General features: G+C 60.5%; 1 protein-coding gene across 5 annotated transcripts in view; it reads left to right on the top strand.

The window, feature by feature from the left end:
- Positions 1-23,125, top strand: part of GSE1 (Gse1 coiled-coil protein) — a 390,196-nt gene that overhangs the window by 131,161 nt on the left and 235,910 nt on the right. For all 5 annotated transcript variants that reach the window (XM_045439892.1, XM_045439893.1, XM_045439891.1 and 2 more), the window contains exon 2: positions 12,440-12,620. In XM_045439892.1, coding sequence (XP_045295848.1) covers positions 12,440-12,620 — 181 coding nt within the window. The remainder of the gene's footprint in view (positions 1-12,439; positions 12,621-23,125) is intronic.

Raw genomic sequence — 23,125 nt, forward strand, 5'->3', positions numbered from 1 at the left:
TTTGCTGTGGCTGTCACCATGTTTCCACGATCCTGTGACAGAAACCCTGCCCCGACGTTAATTTACATTACAGCCAGTGCACCCCCCGACGTGTGTTTTTAAAGGGTATAATTTCTATCAACTTCAATTAGAGCTATTTTTATTTTTGTCACTCTGAAGAATTTCCCCGCGGTTAAGCTGTCGTTTTTCACTATAATACCCCTGGCAAGGGCTGGGGAAAAAAAAAAATTAATAGTCTAGTGATCACTTAGCTAATGCACTGTCAGCACTTGATAAACTGACTGCCCTGGGTGAGACGGCCCAGTTCCTTCCACAGTAATTATGTCATGTTCACCTGCAGCGGGCAGGGCCCCTCTGGTGGAGGTGCGGGGCTCCCCACGGAGCCCAGGGCAGGCACTCCCCCCCAAATCTGTCTTTGCGGTAATTTAGGTGCCCCAGGGTGGACGTCTGCCCATCTTTCTGGCTGTGTGGCGTTTGACAGGTTGCTAAACGTCTCTGATCCACTTTGGAGAAGGGAGCATACCATAAAGGTTACCGCTCATGAACCCCCTGACCTCCCTAGCTCGGGGCAAGAAAGGAGGTGAGGCCAGAGGGCAGGTGCATGGGGAGCACGGTGCCTGGTAAACGGGGGCACCGGGGCCATCCGTGCACGGACAGAGGGATGTTTGCGAGCCCCGGATGAGGCGTGGCAATTAAACCAGGCACCCGCTCCGAACACAGGAGGGGCAGGCATGGGGCTCTGATGGGCCGTGAGCCTGGTGTGGGGACAGAGGGAGCGGCCGCACCTGCAGGAACGGGCCTTCCGTCACCTGAGTCAGGTGCAATAAAGAGGAAGGACCCGCCCTTGTGTCCAGCGCCGTGGCGAGGCTCCAGGGATTGTGTGGTGTGGCCCCTGTGTGGCTACGTTCACACAACATGCTGGAAGTGATGGCCGCAGGAGGACACGGTGGGAGAGTGTCACAGAGCGCGCCCGTGACCCAGCTACCTGTGTCTGCACCGTGGCGGTGAAGGCAGGGGCCAGCGGTGACGCCACATGGGACAGAGTGCGTGCACACACATGCACACACGCACACACGCACAGGCCAGGCTGGGGTGGCATCCTGTGATGGCCTGTGATGTGGGGCCACGATTTTGTAAGATGTCCTCCTGGGGGAATAGCAGGAAAGGGGACGCCAGGTCTCCGTATGACTTCTTGCAATCACATGTGAATCTGTAAGTGTCTCAACAGAAAACATTAAGATTAAAACAAAAACAAAAGCTGGGTCACATCTCTCTGGGCTCCCTCCAAACGACAGCCACAGCCTTTTACGGGACCCAGGAGGCCCCCTGAAATGTCACCCCTTTGCTTCCCTTGATCTCTGGCCCCACAGGCCCCTTGCTGTTCCTCAAACACACTGGGCACACTCCTGCCTCAGGGCCTTTGCATGGGATGTTCCCTATGCCTGGAACCGTGACCTTACGCGTCCATGTCGTCCCTTCCAAGACTCAGATGTCTCCTCCATCCGCCGTGTTGGGGACATCGTGGCAGGGCCTGGGGTTACCGAGTGCCGCCGGTGGGGAGGGTAACAGTCTGGGCAGGTGTGTGGCAATAGGGGTGAAGACACTATGGGAGGAGGGCTGGGGGGGGCGGCCAACTCCTCCTGGGGAGGGGAGCTGGGGACACAGACCACGGAAGCGGGCACACCCTTGGCTGAGGAGGAGGCAGAGGATATGGGGGGAGACATTTCAAGCAAGAGGGAGGCACGGGGCATTGGCGGGGTGGGAGGAGGCCTCGTGGGCATTGACGGTGGCTTCTGCCCCGAACCCTGAAGCGAACCTCGGCCCTGCCCCTGGGGAGCCAGCACCATGTACAGATGGGGAGGCCAAAGCCCAGAAAAGTAGAGTCACTTGCCTGCAGGCACACAGCTCTTAGGCGGCCGAGCTGGGATGTGAACCAGGCAGGATGGTTTCTGCAGCTGCCCTCAGCCCCTGCAGGACGCCTGGAGGAGAGAACGGAGGGTAAGGAGTCCAGTGGTACTCGTGTGGGTGACAGGTGCCTCAGGACACGTCAAACTAGATAACCAGCCTGGCCCCACCGTTCCTACTTCTCCTAGCCTTGCCTCTGCCCCCGTCAAGGCCTCAGCTCCCCTCCTCCCACAGACCCCTCTTCCCCCGCCTTTTGGGAATAGCGGCAGACGGTACACCCCGTTCCCCACCGCCTGCGGCCGCGCAGCCTCCTTGCTGCTTCTAGAACAGAGATCCGCAAAGCGCAACCCGCGGGCCACATCCATCAGGCAGCCTGTTTATGTACAACCCATGAACTAAACGTGCATTTTACGTTTTTAAAGTTGCAAAAAAAAAAAAAAAATCAAAGGAAAAAAATTTCATGATGCGAAAATTATACGAAATTCAAATTTCCGTGTCCGCAAATAAAGTTTTATTGAAACAGCCACACACTCTTATTTTCATGTGGTCTAAGGCTGCTTTAGCGCTACGATGCCAAAGTTGAGTAGGTTCAACAGAGACTATAATGGTCCTTAAAACCAAAAATACTATCTGGCTTTTTCAGGAAAGGTTTGTAAGCATGCTCCCACCTCAGCGCTGTCACATTTACTGTTCCATCTACCGGCCACACCCTTCCCCCACATACCTATCTCCACGGCTAGCTTCCTTGTTTCCTTCAGGTCTCTGCATAAATGGCCCCTGTCCCTGGGGCCGGCCTATGGAGAACTCTAACTTTACTCACCCACCCCCCTACCTAGGCTCTTCTATTTGCCTTCCTGGCACTTTCTACAAACTGACACATGAATATGCCTGTCACTCCAACCTCTCCAACAGGAAATTTAACTGTTTTGTTTGCTGCTGTATCCCAGGCACATTGTAGGCATCAGGTGCTTAATATATGTTTATTGGATGGATGGGTGGATGGATGGATGGATGGATGGATGGATGGATGGATGGACGGACAGATGGCCAGCCGGATGGATGGATGGATGGATGGATGGATGGATGGATGGATACATAACCAAATGGATGGATGGAGAGATGGATGGATGGATGGACAGATAGCCAGATGGATGGATGGATGGATGGATGGATGGATGGATGGATGGACGGACAGATAGCCAGACAGATGGATGCAGGCATTAGGTGCTTAATATATGTTTGTTAGATGGATGGATGGATGGATGGATGAATGGATGAACAGATGGCCAGCCAGATGGATGGATGGATGGATGGATGGATGGACGGACAGATAGCCAGACAGATGGATACAGGCATTAGGTGCTTTATATATGTTTGTTAGACGGATGGATGGATGGATGGCCGGATGGATGGATGGATGGATGGATGGATGGATGGATGGACGGACAGATGGATTGATGAACAGATGGCCAGCCAGATGGATGGATGGATGGATGGATGGATGGATGGATGGATGGACTGATAGCCAGACAGATGGATGGATGGATGGATGGATGGATGGACAGATGGACAGATGGCCAGCCAGATGGATGGATGGATGGATGGATGGATGGACGGACAGATAGCCAGACAGATGGATACAGGCATTAGGTGCTTTATATATGTTTGTTAGACGGATGGATGGATGGATGGCCGGATGGATGGATGGATGGATGGATGGATGGATGGATGGATGGATGGATGGACGGACAGATGGATTGATGAACAGATGGCCAGCCAGATGGATGGATGGATGGATGGATGGATGGATGGATGGATGGATGGATGGACTGATAGCCAGACAGATGGATGGATGGATGGATGGATGGATGGATGGATGGACAGATGGACAGATGGCCAGTCAGATGGATGGATGGATGGATGGATGGATGGATGGATGGATGGACAGATGGCCAGCCAGATGGATGGATGGGTGGATGGATGGATGGATGGATGGATGGATGGATGGATGGATGGACAGATAGCCAGATGGATGGATGGATGGATGGATGGATGGATGGATGGATGGACAGATAGCCAGACAGTTGGATGCAGGCTTTAGGTGCTTAATATATGTTTGATGGATGGATGGATGGATGGATGGATGGATGGACTGATAGCCAGACGGATGGATGGATGGATGGATGGATGGATGGATGGATGGATGGACAGATGGCCAGCCAGACGGATGGATGGATGGATGGATGGATGGATGAATGGATGAACAGATGGCCAGCCAGATGGATGGATGGATGGATGGATGGATGGATGGACGGACAGATAGCCAGACAGATGGATGCAGGCATTAGGTGCTTAATATATGTTTATTAGATGGATGGATGGATGGATGGATGGACGGACAGATAGCCAGACAGATGGATGCAGGCATTAGGTGCTTTATATATGTTTGTTAGACGGATGGATGGATGGATGGCCAGATGGATGGATGGCCAGATAGATGGATGGATGGATGGATGGATGGCCAGACGGATGGATGGATGGAGGATGGACAGATAGACAGGTGGGTGGGTGCATGGTTTGTTGGATAGGTGGATGGGGTGGATGAAAAGCTAGGCTGGGCCTAATCACATGTCTCTTGGATGCCACGTGGAGAGTCAGAACTTTGGTAAAGGGTTTTACGTCAGCAGGATGAGTGATGTTTTGGGAAGATCACTCAGACCAAGCCATGGCTGGGGATGGAGTGGGCCGGGCTGTATGCCCAGAGACTGATGGGAGGCTGTCTCCCTGGGAAGTGGGCCTCGGCAAGGGTAGGATAAGGGGACCCCGGGAGAACCGGGGTGTCAGACAGAGATCGGTCCAGCTCCCCGTGCCAGCCTCCAGCAGGTGGCCCTCCAGGTTGATGCCAAGGACTCGGGGGCTCCATGTCCCCGGGGGCTCTTGCCTGGGCTGGACTGGGTCACTGACAGCACTCTGTTGCCTGCAAGGCATTAGGGAGCGCTCTTGCCTCTGGGAACAGGAGACTCCTGCATGCAGCTTTCTGCCCTGTCCCAGGCCATGAGAGGGAATCGCTGCCTCAGAGGCCTTCCTTGGGGGAGGGAGCCAGGGACCTGCCTTCTAGAATGTTCCCTCTGGCCGCGAGAGCAGCAGAAGCGGGGCCTGCCTGCCTCTGGCCAGTTCCCACTGGCCCGCCTGCGGTCCGGATACCTCCCAGCCTCCCTGTGACCCCACCCTTCCTGGCCACACCTGCCCCACCCAGATGTGTCTCCCGAGGCTCCTGGTGCATTAACGGCAGACTCTGGCTTTCCAGTAAGGCTCTCCGAGACATCTCACGCCACCTGCCCATCCCACAAAATGTGGCCAACGCCAAGTTACCCTCTCTGGGCCTTGGTTTCTTCATCTGTATAACGGAGCCTAACAGTTGCTCCCGTCCCCACCCCCACCCCCCACCCCGACCCGAGGAAGTCTAAGGTTTAATGGGCCGACACCTGCCAAGATTAGCAAGAGGCCTGGCCCCTGTAGGTGCTGTGGGTGCACAGCTGCCACCAGAGCCGATAGGCAGGCGAGCCTCGCACTTTACGGTCGTGCCGCACGAGCTTTCCACCCCGGCCCTTCGGAGACACCGTGTTCCCGGCTTGGCAAGAAACCCCCGCTTTATCTGAACCGGGAGGTTCTTCGGCCCCAGCAGCCCCAGGCCTTGATCCGGAGACTTTCTTTTTGCAGCAGGTGGAGTTGGGGTCCCTCGTCTCCCGGGCTTCCGGTGTGTCAGGCTGTGCTAGGCTGAGTCCTTGTGACCGCCCAGGCTGTGGGTGTGGGTCTCCGCACCCCCCTTTTACGGGTGAGGAAGCTGAGCAGGCTGGGCGACCTCCGTCTGCCTCCCGTCCTCTGAGCCTCAGTTTCCCCCTCTGTACCGCAGGTTAGTCATACTCCCCCACCTGAAGGCGCAGCTCTGGGGAGTGGTTCTGTGCATGCTTCGCAGATCGTCCAGGTGGGGAGTCGTGACCCTCTGTCCCCTTACGTGCTTGTGGCAAGCTGTCACCTGGCTAGACTCGAAGCCGGGGACAGAACCTGGCTTTCATTTTTCTGAGTCCTGGATCACGTGTCCGCTTGGACTTCTCTTGTCCTCCAGGCTGGACGAGCCTGGTGCCTCTCCCCCTCCTTCCAGCCCCTGAGAGGTGGGAGCACCTGGGAGGGCTCAGGTGGGGAGGAGAGTCAGATCGAGACCCCCGGCCGAGCCGGCGACCCTCCCCACCCCACCCCCACCGCCCCGGTGCTGCAGCCGAGCGCCCCTAATTGCTGTCACAGATGCGGCAGCCACCAGCCTCTCCAGCACGATCTGCTGTGTCGCGTGAGCTTAATTAGTCCCTGATTACTCATTTACTGGGTGCTGTGTGTATTCCACATCTAATAACTTTCCAATTACGCCCGGTCTGCGCCGCACATTTAATAACCCTTTAGTTGTCTGCTTATCGGGGCCTCTGCATTCAGCAGCCCAGTCTCCCCCTGACCCGGAGCCTTAGCGTTCCCTTTACTGCAGTGTTTGGAGTTCTCTGCTTGCCGTTACGGGGCTGTTACAGGGAATTAAGGGGCGTCAAATTCCGTGTTTGGGCCTCTGATGCACCAGCTCGCGGTGCAGAACAGGGAATCCCACCAGACAGAGCACATTATCTTTGGGGGTGGGAAGGGGGAAGGGCGCCCCCACGGCAGGGCTGCGCCGTGTCCCCTCACTTCCCTCCCGGGCAGGCCTGTGACCCCCGTGTCCCCCAACAGGCAAGAGGTCTCCGGCCGGCTCAGCAGGCGCCCCTTAGCCAGGCCCACCCAGCCTCCCAGCCAAGGCTCACCTCCGGCCATCCCTGTTTGGGAGGGAGGTGACTTTCCTCCCGAGCTCGGCTTCCTGCCTTCGCCCGATTTTTCCCTGGGGCAAAGGGAAGGCCGTGTTCTTTTGCGCCATCGGGACCCTGGCGTCTCCTCCTCTCCTGCAGCCCCACACCCTGTCTCCTTCTCTCAGCCTCGCTCCCGTGACAGATCGGTCACAGCCCATCAGCAAACCCACTGCCGTTTTCCCACGGCACAAACTTGCGTTCTGGAGACCGCGGTCCGGCCTTGCCGTGTGTCTGCTGTGGCCGTGAGTATGGGAACCAGGCCCTGCTAGTATTCAGTGGGAGGCAACTGTGTGCCACGCACTGGTGGGTCTAGGTGCTGGACAGAGGCCACAGCGCTGGCCTGATTCTCAGCTGTCATTGTGACCAGCTGGGGGACCTGGGGCCACTGTCTTGACCTCTCTGTGCCTCAGTTGCCTCCTCTACAAGGTGGGAGTTAAGGTAGGGCTGTTGGAAGGATTCAATGGGCCGTGGATGTCAGGCGCTTGGTGGGCCCCTGGCGTATAGCAGGTGCTCAGGAAATCTAGGGTAGGCATCACTCGCCCATTTTCCAGAAGTGTCACCTGAGCTCAGAGCAGTCATGATTGCCTGTCACCCTTACTTATGGCAGCAGCTAAGCAGCTCAGTCCCACATCTGCTTTATTCGAGGCCGGCACAGCTGGCTTCCTGGCGTGCCTCCTGAGCCCACTTGGAAGAAAAATAAGATTCAGGGTCGTGGTGGAAAGTGGAGGGACCCCTGCCCCAGTGACTGCAGGGACTCCAGGCCGGCAGTCGGGGCTCCAGGCCGGCAGCAGGCAAGGGGGGCCTGGAAGGTGGCCCTCCTGGCTGCGGCCCAAACCACCCAGAGGCCAGGCGGGCCCTCCAAGGCACCAGAGCCTTCCCCAGCACACAGCCCTCCGGGCTTCGTGGGGTCCGCCGGCCGCCGCACCCCTTTTCCTCTTGCTCCTAATGCTTCTGTTTGCAGCTCATGAGACCAGCTGCCATTTCTTGAGCACCTACTACGTGCTGCGTACCTTTAGCATCCGATTCTCCCCACTGTCCCTTTGGGCAGTAGACGCTCACCGCGATCACGCCCACTTTATGGGAGACGGGACTGAAGCCCGGCGAGGCTAAGTCACTTGGCTGAGATCTCCCAGCCGGGGAGGGTGGCCGGGACCCAGCGTGCACCCACGCGGGGAGACTGAGAGGTGGGGGTCTGGCTGGGCCCCCCGGGAGGGAGGCGGATGCGGGCTCTGCCACAGAGGCTGCCGGAGGGAGAAATCCTGGTGTCCTGCCCAGCCTCTGGGCTGCTCATCCCTCAAGCTGGAACTTCCCCGGTTTTCAAACATACATGCCGTGCAGGCTACAACACGGATGAGCCCGGGACGCGTTGCTGAGCGAAGGGGCCGCATACCGGAGGGTGGCATATGAATGGCAAATGTCAGAACAGGCAAATCTGCGGAGACAGAAAGGCGACCGTGGCCGCCAGGGCTGGGGAGGGACGACAGGTGACTGTCAGCGGGTCGGGCCGCTATTTGGGGTGACGAGAATGTTCTGAGATGGATTCTGGCGGTGGTTGTGCGACTCTGAGTGTGTTAGAAGCCCCTGAATTGTATGCTTTAACTGGGTGAATCGTGTAGTTACGTGAATAGCTCAGTAAGACGGTTTTTAAATTTTTTTAATGTTTATTTATATTTGAGAGAGAGTGTGTGAGCAGGGGAGAGGCAGAGAGAGGAGGAGACAGAATCTGAAGCAGGCTCCAGGCTCCGAGCTGTCAGCACAGAGCCCAACGCGGGGCTTGAACCCACAGACCGTGAGATCATGACCTGAGCCAAAGTAGGACGTTCAACCGACTAAGCCACCCGGGCGCCCCACAATAAGATTATTTTTTAGAACAATCCCCCCCCCCCCCCCCCAACCGACTGCTCCGAGATACTGCTGATTTCCAGGGTCCCCAGGCAGGGAACAGGGTATGCCCCAGGCCCCGTCCTAATAGTCCTTTAAATGGAGACAGGCCCTGGGGTTGGAACTCTTGGCTGTGTAGAGAGGGCACTGTGAACGTGTGGGTTCAGATGCTTTTGTTTAGTCAAGAATTGTCATCCGTTCGGCTTTGAAACCTGAGGAAAGGGGACTTCACCTCCGCTCGATGGTCTGGCTGGAACCTTGGCCTCCACCTAACGTGAGCCGACACGAGATAATCCGTATTCACAGGACCACACGCACCCGGCAGCCTTGTCCGTCCGTTAATACTGACTGGGCCCCACCAGGAGTCACGGGCAGCTGCTGCTGAGCACGGAGAAAGGGGGTGAAATCCTTTTACCTCCCGGAGGAGCTAGCCCAGAGCGGGGACTGGCCTCCGGGCCCCTCGTGCTTCTGGCACACCGCGGTGCCAAGGAACATTTGTGTCTGGGCCCGGCACTGTTCAAGAGCTTGATGTGTTGTATCAGTTAGTTATCCACAGCTGCTGCGTAACAAGTTTTAGCAGCTTTTAGCAACACATTTATCGTAACACGACGCGGCCGGGTCCTGCGCTTGGGGCCTCACGGGCTGCCAGTGGAGGCGACGGCCGGCCGCGTGCTCATCCGGAGACTCAACAGGTTCACTCAGGCTGTTGGCAGAATTCATTTTCCTGGGGGACACTGGGCTGCTACGAGCTCCCACGTACAAGTGTTTGCGTGAATGTGGGTGTGGGGTTCTCTTGGATACCTACCCGGGAGAGGAGTCGCTGGGTCACGTGCTAACGCTCCGTGTGACCTCGGAAGCAGTTGCCGGCCCAGTCTCCAAAGCAGCTGCCCCATTTTACAGTCCTACCAGCAGCATCTGAGGGTTCACACGGTGTCGTAACACGTTTTGCACTAGTTGCCAACGCTTAATAATCATGAGAGTGCGGCTCTTAAAAGTGGATTCACAGCCTCCTCTCGAAGAATCAGACCTGGCAAGATGGAGCTCTGTCCCCTCCATGTAATGCCCGTGGCCCCGAGACCGTTGCCATCCCCCTCCAGTCTCAGCTACCCAGTACCTTGTTCACACGTCACTCTCCTGGTCCCTCAGGGATGAGTTCGAATGTCTCATCCCTCCCCTCCCCCCTCCCTTTCAAAGCCTGCTCCCTTTGAAGGCTTTGTTCAAACTCCACCTGCTCCAGGAAGCCTGCCTGGATTTCCCCAGCCCCCGGGAGGGCTTCTAGGTCCCACAGTGCTTGTCGTCCGCACCCCTCTTGCCCAGTCAAAGCCTCTTTTGCCGCCTGTCCGTCTCTGCTGGAAAGCCATGGCCCCCAGTTGGTGTGTAACAGCTGAATCTTCTCCCAACTGCTTGGGTTCAAATCCTGATGCCTCCAGTTACAGGTAGGAGCCCAGGTCACTTTGTCTCTTCATGCCTCTGTGTCCTGGTTTGTGACAGGGCTGTTGGGAGGATTAAGCGTGACACATAGGTGCTCAGTAAGCGGGGTCCCCCTGCCCACAGCTCCCCCTTCTGGGAGCCACCCCTACCCTCCAGGGGCAGCCCCGGGCTGCCTTCCCCCAGCAGGACCCTGGTCCCCAGGCTCCAGGAGGAGAAGCAGGAGGGGGACCTCTCCCCTCTCTCCCTTCCACCAGCCCGTGGGCAGGGGTCAGAGCCCGGGCCCCCCACCGCCCGCCTCCCCTGCCCGCCAGCCCACCCCGGGGGGCTTTCAAGAACGCGGCCCTGTTTGGCCAGGTGCCAGCCCCGTGGAGAGTCCCCAGGCTGGCTGGACAAGCCATCCTGTGACTAACGGTGGCCCCAGCGGCCTGCGCCTGGCAGAGTTCCCCCAGGTGACGAGGACAGGACTGTAAGAGCAGCTAACACCCAACAAGACGGGGTACGGGTGCGGCTCCGGGGTCCCTGCCGTGCTGATGGGCCCCCGGCCCCTGAGCGAGCGAGCCAGCGAAGGAAGTGTGCTGGGCTGGGGTGCCGCCTCCTCCTGGCTCCAGCCTAAGCCGCCAGCACGCCCGTGGGATTTGCGGGGGCTGTGGTCTGGGCCGTGTCACCATATGGATCCCATAAATTAAAGCATGCCCGGAAACAAACGGTAAACGTATCGCCGCTTGCAGGGAGGGCTGGCGGGGCCCCGGCTCGCCCGGGGGATTCTGGGCCATCCATCTCTCTTTGGGCACTTTGGTTTCGTGGCATTAATCCCTAACTGGATCAACATGGAGTTGTTTTCCGACAGCCATACCGGCCCTGGGGCTCAGAGGCGGGAAGTGGGGGGTCGCCAGTGGCAGGGACTGGGCCCCCAGGCACTCGGGGCAGGGCCTGGCTCCCCCAGGTTGGAGGTGTTGAAGTCCTGTGGGTTGGGTCGACCCCGCCTCCGAGTCTAGCGGCTCTGAGGCCTCTGGCTCCTCCGCGCCCCTCTCTGAGCCTCGGTTTCCCCAGATGTGGGAGAGGGTGAGGCAACCCGCATAGTCAGGGTCAGAGAGACAGAAAGTGGGATGGTGGGTGTCGGAGGGTCTGGAGACTTAGAGCACACCAGGTACGAAGTGTCTGTTTGGGCGAGAAAGTTCTGGAAATGGGTGGAGGTGACTGTTGCCCATGGTGAGCAGTACACTTAAAAATGGTCAAGATGGGGGGCGCCTGGGTGGCGCAGTCGGTTAAGCGTCCGACTTCAGCCAGGTCACGATCTCGCGGTCCGTGAGTTCGAGCCCCGCGTCGGGCTCTGGGCTGATGGCTCAGAGCCTGGAGCCTGTTTCCGGTTCTGTGTCTCCCTCTCTCTCTGCCCCTCCCCCGTTCATGCTCTGTCTCTCTCTGTCCCAAAAATAAATAAACGTTGAAAAAAAAAATTAAAAAAAAAAGATGGTCAAGATGGTAAATTTTATGTGAGATGTATTTTACCACAGGGGAAAAAAAAGACAGGACGCCTGGGTGGCTCAGTGGTTAAGCGTCCACCTCTTGATTTCCGCTCAGGTCGCCATCTGGGCTCTGTGCTGACAGCTCGGAGCCTGCTTGGGATTCTCTCTCTATCTTTGCCCCTCCCCCGCACACGCGTTTTCTCTCTCTCGAATAAATAAACTTTAAAAAAAAAGAAAGCAAGGGACTCCTGGGTGGTTCCGTCCGTTGAGCGTCTGACTTCGGCTCAGGTCACGATCTCGCGGTCCGTGAGTTCGAGCCCCGCGTCGGGCTCTGTGCCGACGGCTCAGAGCCTGGAGCCTGTTTCAGATTCTGTGTCTCCCTCTCTCTCTGCCCCTCCCGTGTTCATGCTCTCTCTCTGTCTCAAAAATAAATAAGTGTCAAAAAAATTAAAAAAAATAATAATAATAAATAAATAAAAATTTTTGAGAACGAAGACACGGGTGGGGGATGGGCTGACCCCCTGCAGAGCGGACTGAAGCTTCGCTAAGTTAATTGTTACGGTTATAATTAACTAGCACGTAGTTATTGCCAACTCCTGGCAGGAGCTGAGGGGGCTCAGGGAGCAACGGGGCCAGCGGGTGCGACCCCAGTACCCAGCGGCCAGCCCGGTGGCCTCGGGCAGGGTTCACTGGGCAATCTTCCCACTGGTTTTGCTGGGGACCGGCCCTGTGCCGCCCTGAGCCTGCCCAGCTGAGTCCTTGATGGCCAAGCCGGGCCATCGCGGGGGCGGGGGCAAGAGTGGCGTCCGGGGGCCCACCCACTGGGCACCTCTGGGCAAGTGTGCCCAAGACTCACCATGTCCCCTCCTGTCCTTCCAGGTCACCTCTGCATCTCTGGAGGCGTCGACAGCCGTCCACCCCCCAGCCAGGGAGCCTGAGCCCCGGCCAGGCGCCCCAGCAGAGAGCACGCCCAGAGGCCCCAGGACAGCCCAGGAGCCGGGGCCCGCCCGCTGTCAGCAGAGCGGCTTGGACGGGGCCGGAGCAGACCCCGCAGGCGCAGGTAGACGCGGGCGCTTTTCCGTCCCCGGGTGCCGGCGCGGCTCATGCCGTCCCCGGCAGGGAGGGCGGCTCCCAACACGGAGCTCGGGCACAGACCTCCGCCCCGCGGTCTCTCCGCATGGCTCCGGTCTCCCTTAACTCGCGTTGGGATTTTCTCGTTCACGCTCCTCGCGTGGTGGTTTGACCAGAATCCCTTGCTTCCTGACTCTCTCGTCCTGGATATTCACAGACGGCCCCTGTTTGTTGTATTTATTATCCGTGATGCTACGGTACTCACCCGTTCGTCTTTAAACGACCCCGAATGGGGCGCCAGCACCCACTGCCCACCCGCCAAGACACGCCCTCTGCCTGGACGGGCCCCGCCCCCAGGGGAACCACCCGCGGGCGCGTCTCTAACCGCACACCTGTGTTTGCCCAAACCATGTTGATCTACGTTTCCTGGCGGTTTGGGCCGCCTCTCAGCCGGCTGCCCTCCCCAGACTCCGCGGGTCCCTCTGTGTGGTCGCCGCCCTGTGCTGCTCCGGCGCGCGACCCCGTGTGCGCCCTCTCTCCGCCAGTGGTGCAGGGATGGTTTCTGGGCTTTTCCATCGTGGATGCGCAGGCGCCGGGGCCTGGCACACATCTGTCTCCCGAGTTAGCCTCAGCTGGGCCAGGGGGAACCAGGGCGCGTGGCTGGGGGAGGACGCTGCCCACCGATCCCGTCGTGCCCATCTCGCTCCCACCGCACCAGCCGCGGAGACCCCGCCTGCTCGCCCATCTCGGCCCTTTCCCTGACGACTGTCCCTCCTTGGGTGATGGGCCTGTGAGTGTAGAGTCCGGAGGGCTGCGCTGCGGGGCCTGCGGGACCCGGGCCGGGGGCAGTGAGTGGATCCCAGGCAGGCCGTTTGGCTGGATGTGGGGGTGTGTGGGCGTCTGCGTTCTTATCCGGGGAGGGTCCTAAGAGCAGGTCCTGAGGCCGTATTTCTTTCCACAAGAGCCCTCCGAGGGGGTCCCTGTATGTGTCCCGCCTGTCACTGCCCAGAGAGGACTGAATCCTGAGACCCGTGCCAGCCCCCAGTGTGAGCCCACGCTGAAAGCGCTTGTTAGCGGGCCAGGGCTGGAGGAGACGGGCTGGTGGATGTGCGGAGCGGGTGGTGGGGACATCCGCCTCCAGGACAACCCCAGTGCCTACCCCTTTCTCTCCGTGATGTGCTCTGGGCAAGGGGCACAGCCGGAAGACCAGGGGTTCACGGGTCACGCAGCCCTCTGAGGGATTCCCAGACCCTGGCAGAGGGGCACGCGGGCGGTGGGCGGGGCACGCAGGTGGTGGGCGGGTGCTACGGGGAGCCACGCCCCCTGGCACCCGGGCACTCAGAGCCCTGGACCAGTGTCTTCTGCTCCGTGCCTGCTCTTCCTCATCTGAGAAATGGGAACGAAGGCTAATTGGGGGAGGCGGGGGGGGGGGGGGGCTGGCTTACAAGGGCAGACGTGGGTATCCACTGGGATGGAAGAGCGTTTAGTGCAGGTCTGGCCCCGAGTGCTGGCACGCGTGGGCTGGTGTCAGCGCCCCGGTCACCTGCCGCGCCTCTTCCAGGCAGCGTGGAGCATCCTGGAGGCTGCTTCCCTGCCCTGCCCCCTCCACCGCAATCCCGCCTCGGTTCTGGGTAATATCCGGCAAAACTTGACCGTTGGGGACTCTCCCCTCCCCCCGCGGGCGCACACAGGGCCAGACCCGGGCCTTGGGCTGCCTGGGGCAGGGCAGGGGCCCAAGGCCCCCGTCTGCCAGCTGCTCCTGTCAGGCTGCAGCCCTGCCCGGAAGGGGGTGGGCAGCTTCACAGCCAGAGACCTGCCAGGAGCACAGTCCTGGAGCAGGCCCCTCCCCGGGAGGCCGCTGAGGCTGCTCAGAAACGTGACAGTGACTAATGGTTTATTACGCACCTGCCACCTCTCATCGGGCGCGCAGGCACAGCCCCCGGGTCCAGCTGTGCACTGCCAGCTGGATGGCGGGCAGGCACCGGGGGTGAGCGCGTGCAGACACCTGGATACGGGAGCAGGGACGCCCAGGAGCGGACCCAGACCCAGCAACTACGGCGCGCACGAGGGGCCGCACGCAGGCACGTACATACAGATCCGTGCGCACGAGGGTCCGCACGCAGGCACGCGCGCACCCACGGGCCCCGGGCCTCTCTTACACGGGCAAGTAAACACGCGTCGCAGACACACACGTACAGAATACACATCCCTATGCACACACACACATACTCACACACCACTTCCTCTCTCCAGAGCTCTGAACCCCTGTCCCCCCAACTGTCTGTCCCTGCCCCCTCATGGTGGCTTCCCCCCAGTGCTCCCTGGGGCAGGGGCCTTTCCCAGAAGGTCTGGGCGGCTACGGGCAGATCGAAGGCGTGCATCTATTGCCTTGAGGGGTATCTACCCATCGCCGTCCGTTTCTGACCCTCGGCTCCCTGCAAACAGCCCGTAGGCAAGGACAGCAGTGTGTGCGAGGAGGCTGTCACCGCAGGAACCCTGGTGCCAGGTGACTGGGCTGAGTGCCCCCAGGGACACGGGTCGCCACCCTGCTTTGTTCTCTCCCAGAGGCGGATGCGGCATGCTTCCGAGTGACCCCCAGGATGTGGTCACTTGTTGAGTGTCGGGAGTTTAGCTGTGGGGCTGCAAGGGAAGCGGGGACCTCAGGCCAGGATTCCTCAGGCGGGCAAGGAGTCTCCAGCCGGTGGGAGAAGGGCACAGCCGAAACCCGGCCATGAGGCAGCCTTCCTCGTAGGGTGACGAGCCCCCAGGCTCAGCTCTGCCCGAGACTGTTCAGCCCGTAGCCCAGGCTGTGCCGTCTGCGTGTGGTATAAACTCCAGCGAGAGGCTGCTCCCAGTTCAGCACGAACGGATGGGAACAGGCATTCCGGACCAACTATCATTGTGCCGCCGCGGCCTCCTTGGGAGAGAACCGGCACGATCTGCTGATGGGCGAGGGTGTGGCTTGGTGTCCGAGACCCATGCAAAGTTCAGAACCTTCCCAAAGCGTAGCCGCCCCAGCTGCGAGTAGTTCGTGGTAAAAATGAGGTCTTCCCGTAGCAGGATGTCAGTGGGATGAATATCAAGGAGCCGGCCAGGGTTGCCATGCCAGGCTGTGCAGGTTGCACACTGCACAACTCCAGGGTGTGCCATTCTCCTTGTGTCTCTGTGAATGTGCTCTCTGTGTGGTCATCCTGTGCAGCCCCATCGTACAGCTAAGTGGTGGCCCCATAGTTGTGCCGCACGGACCCTAGATGTCCTTTCCGAGTGGTGGAACGGCTTCCAAAGTAGCTCCTAGTATCTTTATTAACAGAGACAATGGAAGTCACAGACCCCTTTCCTGGAGTTGCCACGGGGGCGCAGGAGACCAGGCCCCGATCGACTCTCCAGGGACAGCCGTGTTCCCAGGGCTCCTCTCTTCCTCACTCGCCACGTCGGGGGGCCGGGCCCCGTTGCGGGTGGTCTCTGGGTTCCTTCTGTCCCCAGAGCTGCGGCTCTCCTCCCACCCAGAAAGCCTCCACTCGCATTACTCCGGGCTTTGGGGACCCCGGTTCGTGGGGCAGGGGCGAGCAGGAACGGGGCTGCGGGGTGGGAGGGTCAGCGAGCGTATCTCACACCCCCCTGGCCCCTGGGTCGGCCCAGCAGGTGCCCGACCTCTCCCTGCTCTCATGACCCACCATGGCGGTGGCGTATCTTGGAAGAGGTCTGTCTGACCTCGTTCCTGCTGCTGCCGTTCGGGGACGACCACCGACCTATGTCTCCAGACAGCACACACGTACCGCCTTGCAGCCTGGAGGCAGGAGTCCAACGTGGGTGTCCCCGGCCTGAAAGCAAGGAGTGGGCAGGGCTGCGTTCCCTCTCCGTTCCGGCTTCGGGAAGCTGTGCGGATTCCCCAGCTCACGGCCCCTCCTCCACCTGCACCGCGGGCCACGCCGTGTCTCTGCTTCTCCACGCACATCTCTGCCGCCTTCTTCCACCCGTGAGGGCCTCGTGTAACCACAGGATAATCCAGGGTGCTCTCTGTCCCCAGGTCTCCCTTACTTCCCCTTTGCCGTGTGAGGGACCCTTGGGCAGATTCACGGGTTTCAGGAAATAGGACATAGACGTCTTTCGGGGCCATGATCCGGCCGATCCCAAAGTCACTCGTAAAATCGTTGGGGCACCCCCGCCTGCGGGCGCCCTTACAGGCGACCCTGAGCCCGTTGTGGTTCCCGGCTGGGGGATACCGGGTCCCGGTTTCCCTTTCGCCTGTGTCTCTGCCGCCTCTTGGCTTCTAGAATGCTCTGATGCCATCGCCAGTGGACGCGGGCAGGAGAACACATAGGAGGAAACACTGGATGCTCCCTCACCTTGGCCTTGAGGGGACCCACGTTTCTTCCCGTTGGCCTGAACCAGTTCCCACCACATCCGGGTGCCAAGGGGGCCAGACGGTGACAACAGCCCGCTGCAGGAGGGGCCGGGCGCCGTTGAGGGCTCACTGGTCATGTGTGCCCCAGCACGCTGCACCGGGCTCCGAGAGCTTGGGGCCGAGCCTTGCTGGTCCCCCGGACGCCCTCCCCGGGTCCCTGTGTGCTTTCGGGGCAGGGCTGGGCGTCCTCCTGTCCTTGCAGGGGCAGGAGTGGGAAGCCTGGCCCCTTGGCTTCCAGCAAAAGACGCATCTTACCCTCGGGGGCTTCACCTGGAGTGGGCTCCTGCCTCCTCCTCCACTCCCTACTCCCGCCTTCTCCCGCGTCCCCCTGGGTGCTGTGCCTCGGAGAACACTGGCACACACGTCCGTAACTCCTTTTCCGCTTCCAAGAAACCACCTGAGATGGCACATTTCCCGGGACCGTCCTGCTCAGCCTTGTCTGTGCAAACGGCAGGAAAATGCATGCTCACCTCTGCTCCCCTCTCTCTCCAGCACCTCCCGCCCCCCCCCCCCCCCCGCCAGGGACACCGGGCAGCTTTGCTTTGCATGCAGGTGCTGGGGCTCACCCAGCTCTCCCGGGAAGGATGCCCTTCAGAAGTCAGGCCGAGGGCACGAAAGAAGGAAGCCAGTGGAGAATCAGGCGGGGTCCTAGGAGCTGAGCCCCTCAGGCCCGGGCCAAGTCCCCGCAGAAGGGAGAGCCGAGCGGAACATAGCACTATGACTTGCCCGGAAGTCGAATGTACGTAGGTGCCCGCCGCGGGGCTGGTTAATTTGGGGGGTTCCTGCTCTCTAGGTACAAATCCCAGCCCGTGGTACCAGGCAGACGGCCTCCCCGTAACCCGGCTCTGTCCCTGCGAGTGCCCACAGGAACACCCGAGCTGGCCCCAGCCCCCCCTGCCCCCCCACCCCTGCAGAGAGCGCCTGGTGGCCACCTGAAGTCCTGGCCCCACAAAGGCCTTTGTCTCTTGGTTGGGCAAATGGGCTCCCGGCAGCAAGGCAGGGCCTTCCACTTGGGGACTTGGCTCAGGCCCTGAGAAGTGCTTGGCAGGCCTTGCTCGGGGCGGGTGCTGGTGCCGAGTGCTTTGACAGAGGACTCGGGGGACTGTGCCCCAGCTGCCAAGTGGCAGCCGCTCGGAGCGCCCAGGGGCCGGCTCGGCCGCTGCTTCTCCAGCCCTGCCCGCGCCCGCTTGCCGGCTGCGATGGCAAGGCCCCTTCTGGCAGCCCGAGGGCCTCCCGAAGCCCTCACCTCTCTCCCTTCCCTTGTGGGGCTCCGGCCAAGCTGGGATCCGAAGTCTGTTTTCTCTGCGACAAGCCGCGTGTTTATTTTCTCAGGAATTCGGGTAACGCCGGGGAGCTCAGAGCCTGCAAGTCGGGGCAGGAGGTTGAGGAAGCCAGGCCGCCTTGAGGGGCCCTTTGCTGGTGGCTTCCTGTCTCCCCGGGAGCGTCTCTGAATCCTTCGCGGGGACTCACCCCCGCGGGCCTGCAGACCCTTCTCTCTGTGGCTCGGCGGCTTACCCAGGGTGCTTGGGGACTGCAGCCACCAGTTTGCTACCGTATAGGTTCGTGTGGCTCAAAGAGCATCATTTCCAAGCCTCGCCGTGCCCCACACCGACTTGCGCCGTGCCCTGATTCAGAGCAGAAACCACGTGAAGACTGGGCGTCTCTCCCAGCAGACCTTTGCTCGTGTCTTCACCATTGCCTGTTTTGCACATCTGCACTGTCATTTACGTGTGTGCATTTGTTCACAGACATTTATTGAGCGCCCACCGCATGCCGAAGACCGTGTTGGGCAAAACATGTGACGCCAGGTGGTGTTAGGTGCCGTGAGGAAAAGTAGGGCAGGGGGACCCAGGGAGGTGACAGCTGCGGCTTTAGGCAGGGTAGACACAGAAGGCCTTGTTGAGGCGGTGATGTCAGGCAGAGAGTTCCAGGCCACCGGGAGAGCAAGTGCAAAGGTCCTGGGGCAGCCTGTGCGCAGCACACTTGCCCTCTTCGTGGGACCACGTGTTACTGTCTGTCGTCTTTCGCGCTCCTGAAACTGGCACGGTTCACGTGATAGGTGCTCCGTAGACATTTGTCAATACAAATGTCTAATACGAGGTTTCAAGTCAGCTAGTGCCGGGGACCCGGACGGGGGAACGTAACGAGAAAATGTGATTCTTGTACGCATAGGGGGCATACATCTCCTCAGGCTTCCTGGACTGGGGGGTTGATGTTCCAAGCAGGTTCTTACTCCGTTCCAGAACCTCTCTTCCCTCTCAGGGTGCTGCTCTAAACTATAAAATTCTATGGGGCGCCTGGGTGGCTTAGTCGATTAAGCATCCGACTTCGGCTCAGGTCATGATCTCATGGCTCGTGGGTTCGAGCCCCGCATCTGGCTCTGTGCTGACAGCTCAGAGCCTGGAACGAGCTCTGTATTCTGTGTCTCCCTCTGTCTTTGCCCCTGCCCCTCTCATGCGCGCGCGCGCTCTCTCTCTCTCAAAAATAAGTACACATTAAAAAAAATTTTTTTAAATAAACTATAAAATTCTAGGGACCACTGGTGGCCCTTCCAGAGGTTTGACATGTTGGGGCCAAGGACACTAGGTCACCTGCACATGTCTGGTTCTTTCTCCCCCTTGAACTCGGATGACTGAGAAGCTGTGAGCTCCCTGGATCAAACACACAGGAGAGCGTTCAATGAGCAGCTACTATACATCAGGTGCTCTGAGCCTAGGGAGTTATCTTCCTGGTCGTACAGCTTCCCTGCAGCTACAGTGACACATGACCGTGAACTCAGGTTTGTTACCTTCCAGCCGGGGGGTCGGAGGCACGGGCAGGTTGCTTCCTTTGGGCGGCTGTAGTCATTGCTTTGCCAGCTTCCGAGGTCCTTGGCTCATGGCTCCCTGGCCACATCACCGCAATCTCTTCTGTCCTCAGGTCGGCTCCCATGCACCTGTGCCCCCCTCTTACAAAGACCCTCGTGATTGCATTGCCCGCCCCCTCCCCCCCGCCCGGATCATCCAGGGTCATCTGTCTGTTTCAGGGCCATTAGCTTAATCACATCTGCAAAGTTCCTTTGGCCAAGTGATGTGATACATTGACAGGTTCCAGGGGTTAGAACACGCCCGTCTGTGGGGGGCCATTATTTGACCTGCCACGCCAGACGCTGTGGCCGGGCTGAGCTGGCCGTGTACCGCTGTGGGGCATGGGGCGCAAGCTCTCGACTGGAGAATGGGCAGGCTGGTGGGGACTGCGGCGGCCTGCGGGGATTTACTGGGCGCTGACTCTATGCCAGGCACCCCTGTGGACGCTTTGCCAGGACCCGCCCCTCAGGCTTCGTGGCCACGCCCCAGGGGGACCCGAGACAGCCCGAGCAGGTGCACCAGGGGTCTCCCTGGGCCACTTTCTTCCTCTGGAACGAGAGGATGATGACAGGACCTTTCTCACGGGGCTGTTGCTGTGAAAGCGACCTGAGTTAGTAGGCTCCGCCTTTACAACGGGGAATGGGGACCCTCGGGGGTGCTCTCACCAGCCCGGCCGGGAAGCGTCCCGGAAGGGGCTGGATTCCCACCCATTCCAGGATGGTCTCGGTGCAGTTTGGTGTTTTCTCAGGTCGGGGCACAGCTAAGCCCTGGAAAGGCGGCCAAAGCCACAGCCCTGGGGCGGGTGGCTTCCTGCCCCGGCCCCCAGGCTGCCCTGGAATCCCCCTCAGAGTCCCCCCGCCCCGCCCCAGGGACTCCTGCCTCTGCTCCTCCACGGCCCTTCCTCCCCACCAGGGCTGGACCCTCCTCGGCTGCAGCATCGTCCCTGTGTCCCCTCCCCGTCCACGGGGCACCCGCCGAGGCCTGAGGTCCCGAATCGAGGGCACCGGGCCTGCACCCCTTCCTTCGGCCTGGGCTGCACCGTCCTTGGCCCCTGTCTCCCTGCCATCTGCCCTTGGCGTTCCTGACCTCTGGGAACGCGGCCACACGAACGGCTCCTTGTGCCTGGGGCGTGCCAAGCACACCGCGGGGACTTGGCGTGCAGTAGGGGCTCAGAATAGATGCTGAACGATTGTACGAATGAGCAAGGGTGACCTTGGGGGGCACTGGGACCCCCGTGGGATCCGGGGTCTTGTCTGCTCCCCGGGACACGGCCATAAGTACCTTGGCCCGCCGGGTCCGCTCGGAGAAGCCCGGGGGGCCCGAGTCTGCACAGGGAAAGCAGAAAGTGGCGACCACGCTCCCGCCGCCCTCCTCCCTCCAGAGCTCTGTGTGCAGCCCGAGGGGGCGTGTGCCAGGGTGGGCGGGGGCCTGGGAGGGCCGGAGGAGGGCCCGCTGCCCACGTGCTCGTGTCGCGGCTCGCTGGGCAGCTCGAGCACGCGCGCTCTCTCCCCACGGACTTTTCCGGAGTCTGCTCCCGAAACTGAATTGCAGAGCTGAGAGCCTGGCCCTGCTCCTCCTGGCCCTGCGGCTCCGCACCCCCCTCGTCCCTCCCCCAGGACGAAGGTTGCTGCTCGAGGCCGCCGGGCCGGGCGGGGGTGGGCAGGGTCAGGGGCTGGGACAGGCAGTTCTCATGGACCAGAAGAGCCCCAAGTGGAAAGTGCTGCGCCCGGGTGAGTCCCCCGGGGTCGGCCCCGTGCATGAGCAGGGCCCAGGGGACTGATGTCATGTCCCCAGGGGCCAGAGCGATGACCCCAGTCAGGGCCCAGGGGCCCAAGGGCAAGCACTGGAATCCTGAGGGGGTGTAGCAGGGCACCGAGGCGTGGCAGCAGGTACCCTAGCCGCCCGGGGCCTCCCCCGGTGTGTGCTCGATGCCCCTGCCCCGGGCACCCCCTCTTCCCCATGCCAGCTCTGGGCACCTGAGAGGAAGCACAGAGGAAGGTCCCTGAACCCTCCCCTCCCTTCCTTCAGAGGAGGGAGCACCCGATGCCCGGGACGGGGCCAGGTCTAGAACCCGAGCCACCTCCTGCTTCCGGAAGGAAGTGGGAGGAAAAGGGGGAGGGGGAGGGATGCGAGCCAGGCAGATCCAGAAGGCCGAGGGCACATGCGTGGTTGGGGCTCAGTCTCCAGGAGATTCCGGGAGGGACAGGCGTGCATGGCACAGGTGATGCCAAAGCCCTGGAGCTCCCGTTCCCGTACCCGGTGGGGTGTGAGGGCTTCTCATCACCTCCCCTCCCCTCTCATCACGGCCAGCCTTGGGGGCAGCACGGACGTCTTGCGGGCCCCCCAGCTGGCAGGTGGGAGGAGGCACAGACTCCGGGCCTGACCCTGCGCGCCCTGGCCTGGATTCGGTCTGATCCAGGAGGAACGCACGGACAGGCACACTCCCCTGCTCGTCTGTAGATCGGCCGGCCGGCTGTGCGGTAGTGATCTCCCCGACCCTGATAGTATTCAAGCGGAGCCCCCCAAACCGGTTGGAGAGTCGAGGAAGGGCAGCGATCAGATGGGACGCTCTCAGATTCCAGGTCCCTTCTCCGTGCACCTTGTCTGTGCGACAGGAAGGGCCATAGCAGGTGGCGTTTAGCGAGCACCTACTGTATACCAAGGCTGTCCGCCCACGTGGCAGGCGCCAGTTCACAGAATCCTCACAGCGCGCGGTGAGGTAGGCGCTGTTCTCCCTCCCTCCCGGCACAGCTCAGCCCCGCCTCTTCCAGGAAGCCTTCCGCGATTGCTCCGTCCCCGGACCCTGCCTTTTTCTGTCGTGGGAAGGGACCTTACTTGGCTTCTGCTGGGTCTAAACCGGGGCACTGTGAGAGCAGAGGCGGTGGTGTTACTTCTTGTGTGGGATGTTAGGGGGGAAACCAGGGCTGTCCCGGGCAAACCAGGACATATGGCTGCTCAGCTTGTAACATAATCACTGGCTGTTTGGGTGTCGCTTTTTCTGGTTCTTTCTCGCTGTTATTTCAAACAAAAGACAGAAACGGGAAGGGGAAGGAGGGAGAGGAACGAGCGAAAGGCACAGGCCCTTGGGTCTGCTCCTCTCTCAAGGAGTCTCACTTTCCTCATCTGCAAAGCGGGGGTGCTGGCCGCAGCTGCTGAGAGGGTCGCGGGGAGGAGTGGGTGAGGCAAAGCGCGTAGCCAATGTTCGGTGACAGTGTCGTCGTCGCTGGCACGTGTCCCTCTCTA

Source organism: Leopardus geoffroyi, chromosome E2 (assembly GCF_018350155.1).
Source record: "Leopardus geoffroyi isolate Oge1 chromosome E2, O.geoffroyi_Oge1_pat1.0, whole genome shotgun sequence".
NCBI lineage: Eukaryota > Metazoa > Chordata > Mammalia > Carnivora > Felidae > Leopardus > Leopardus geoffroyi.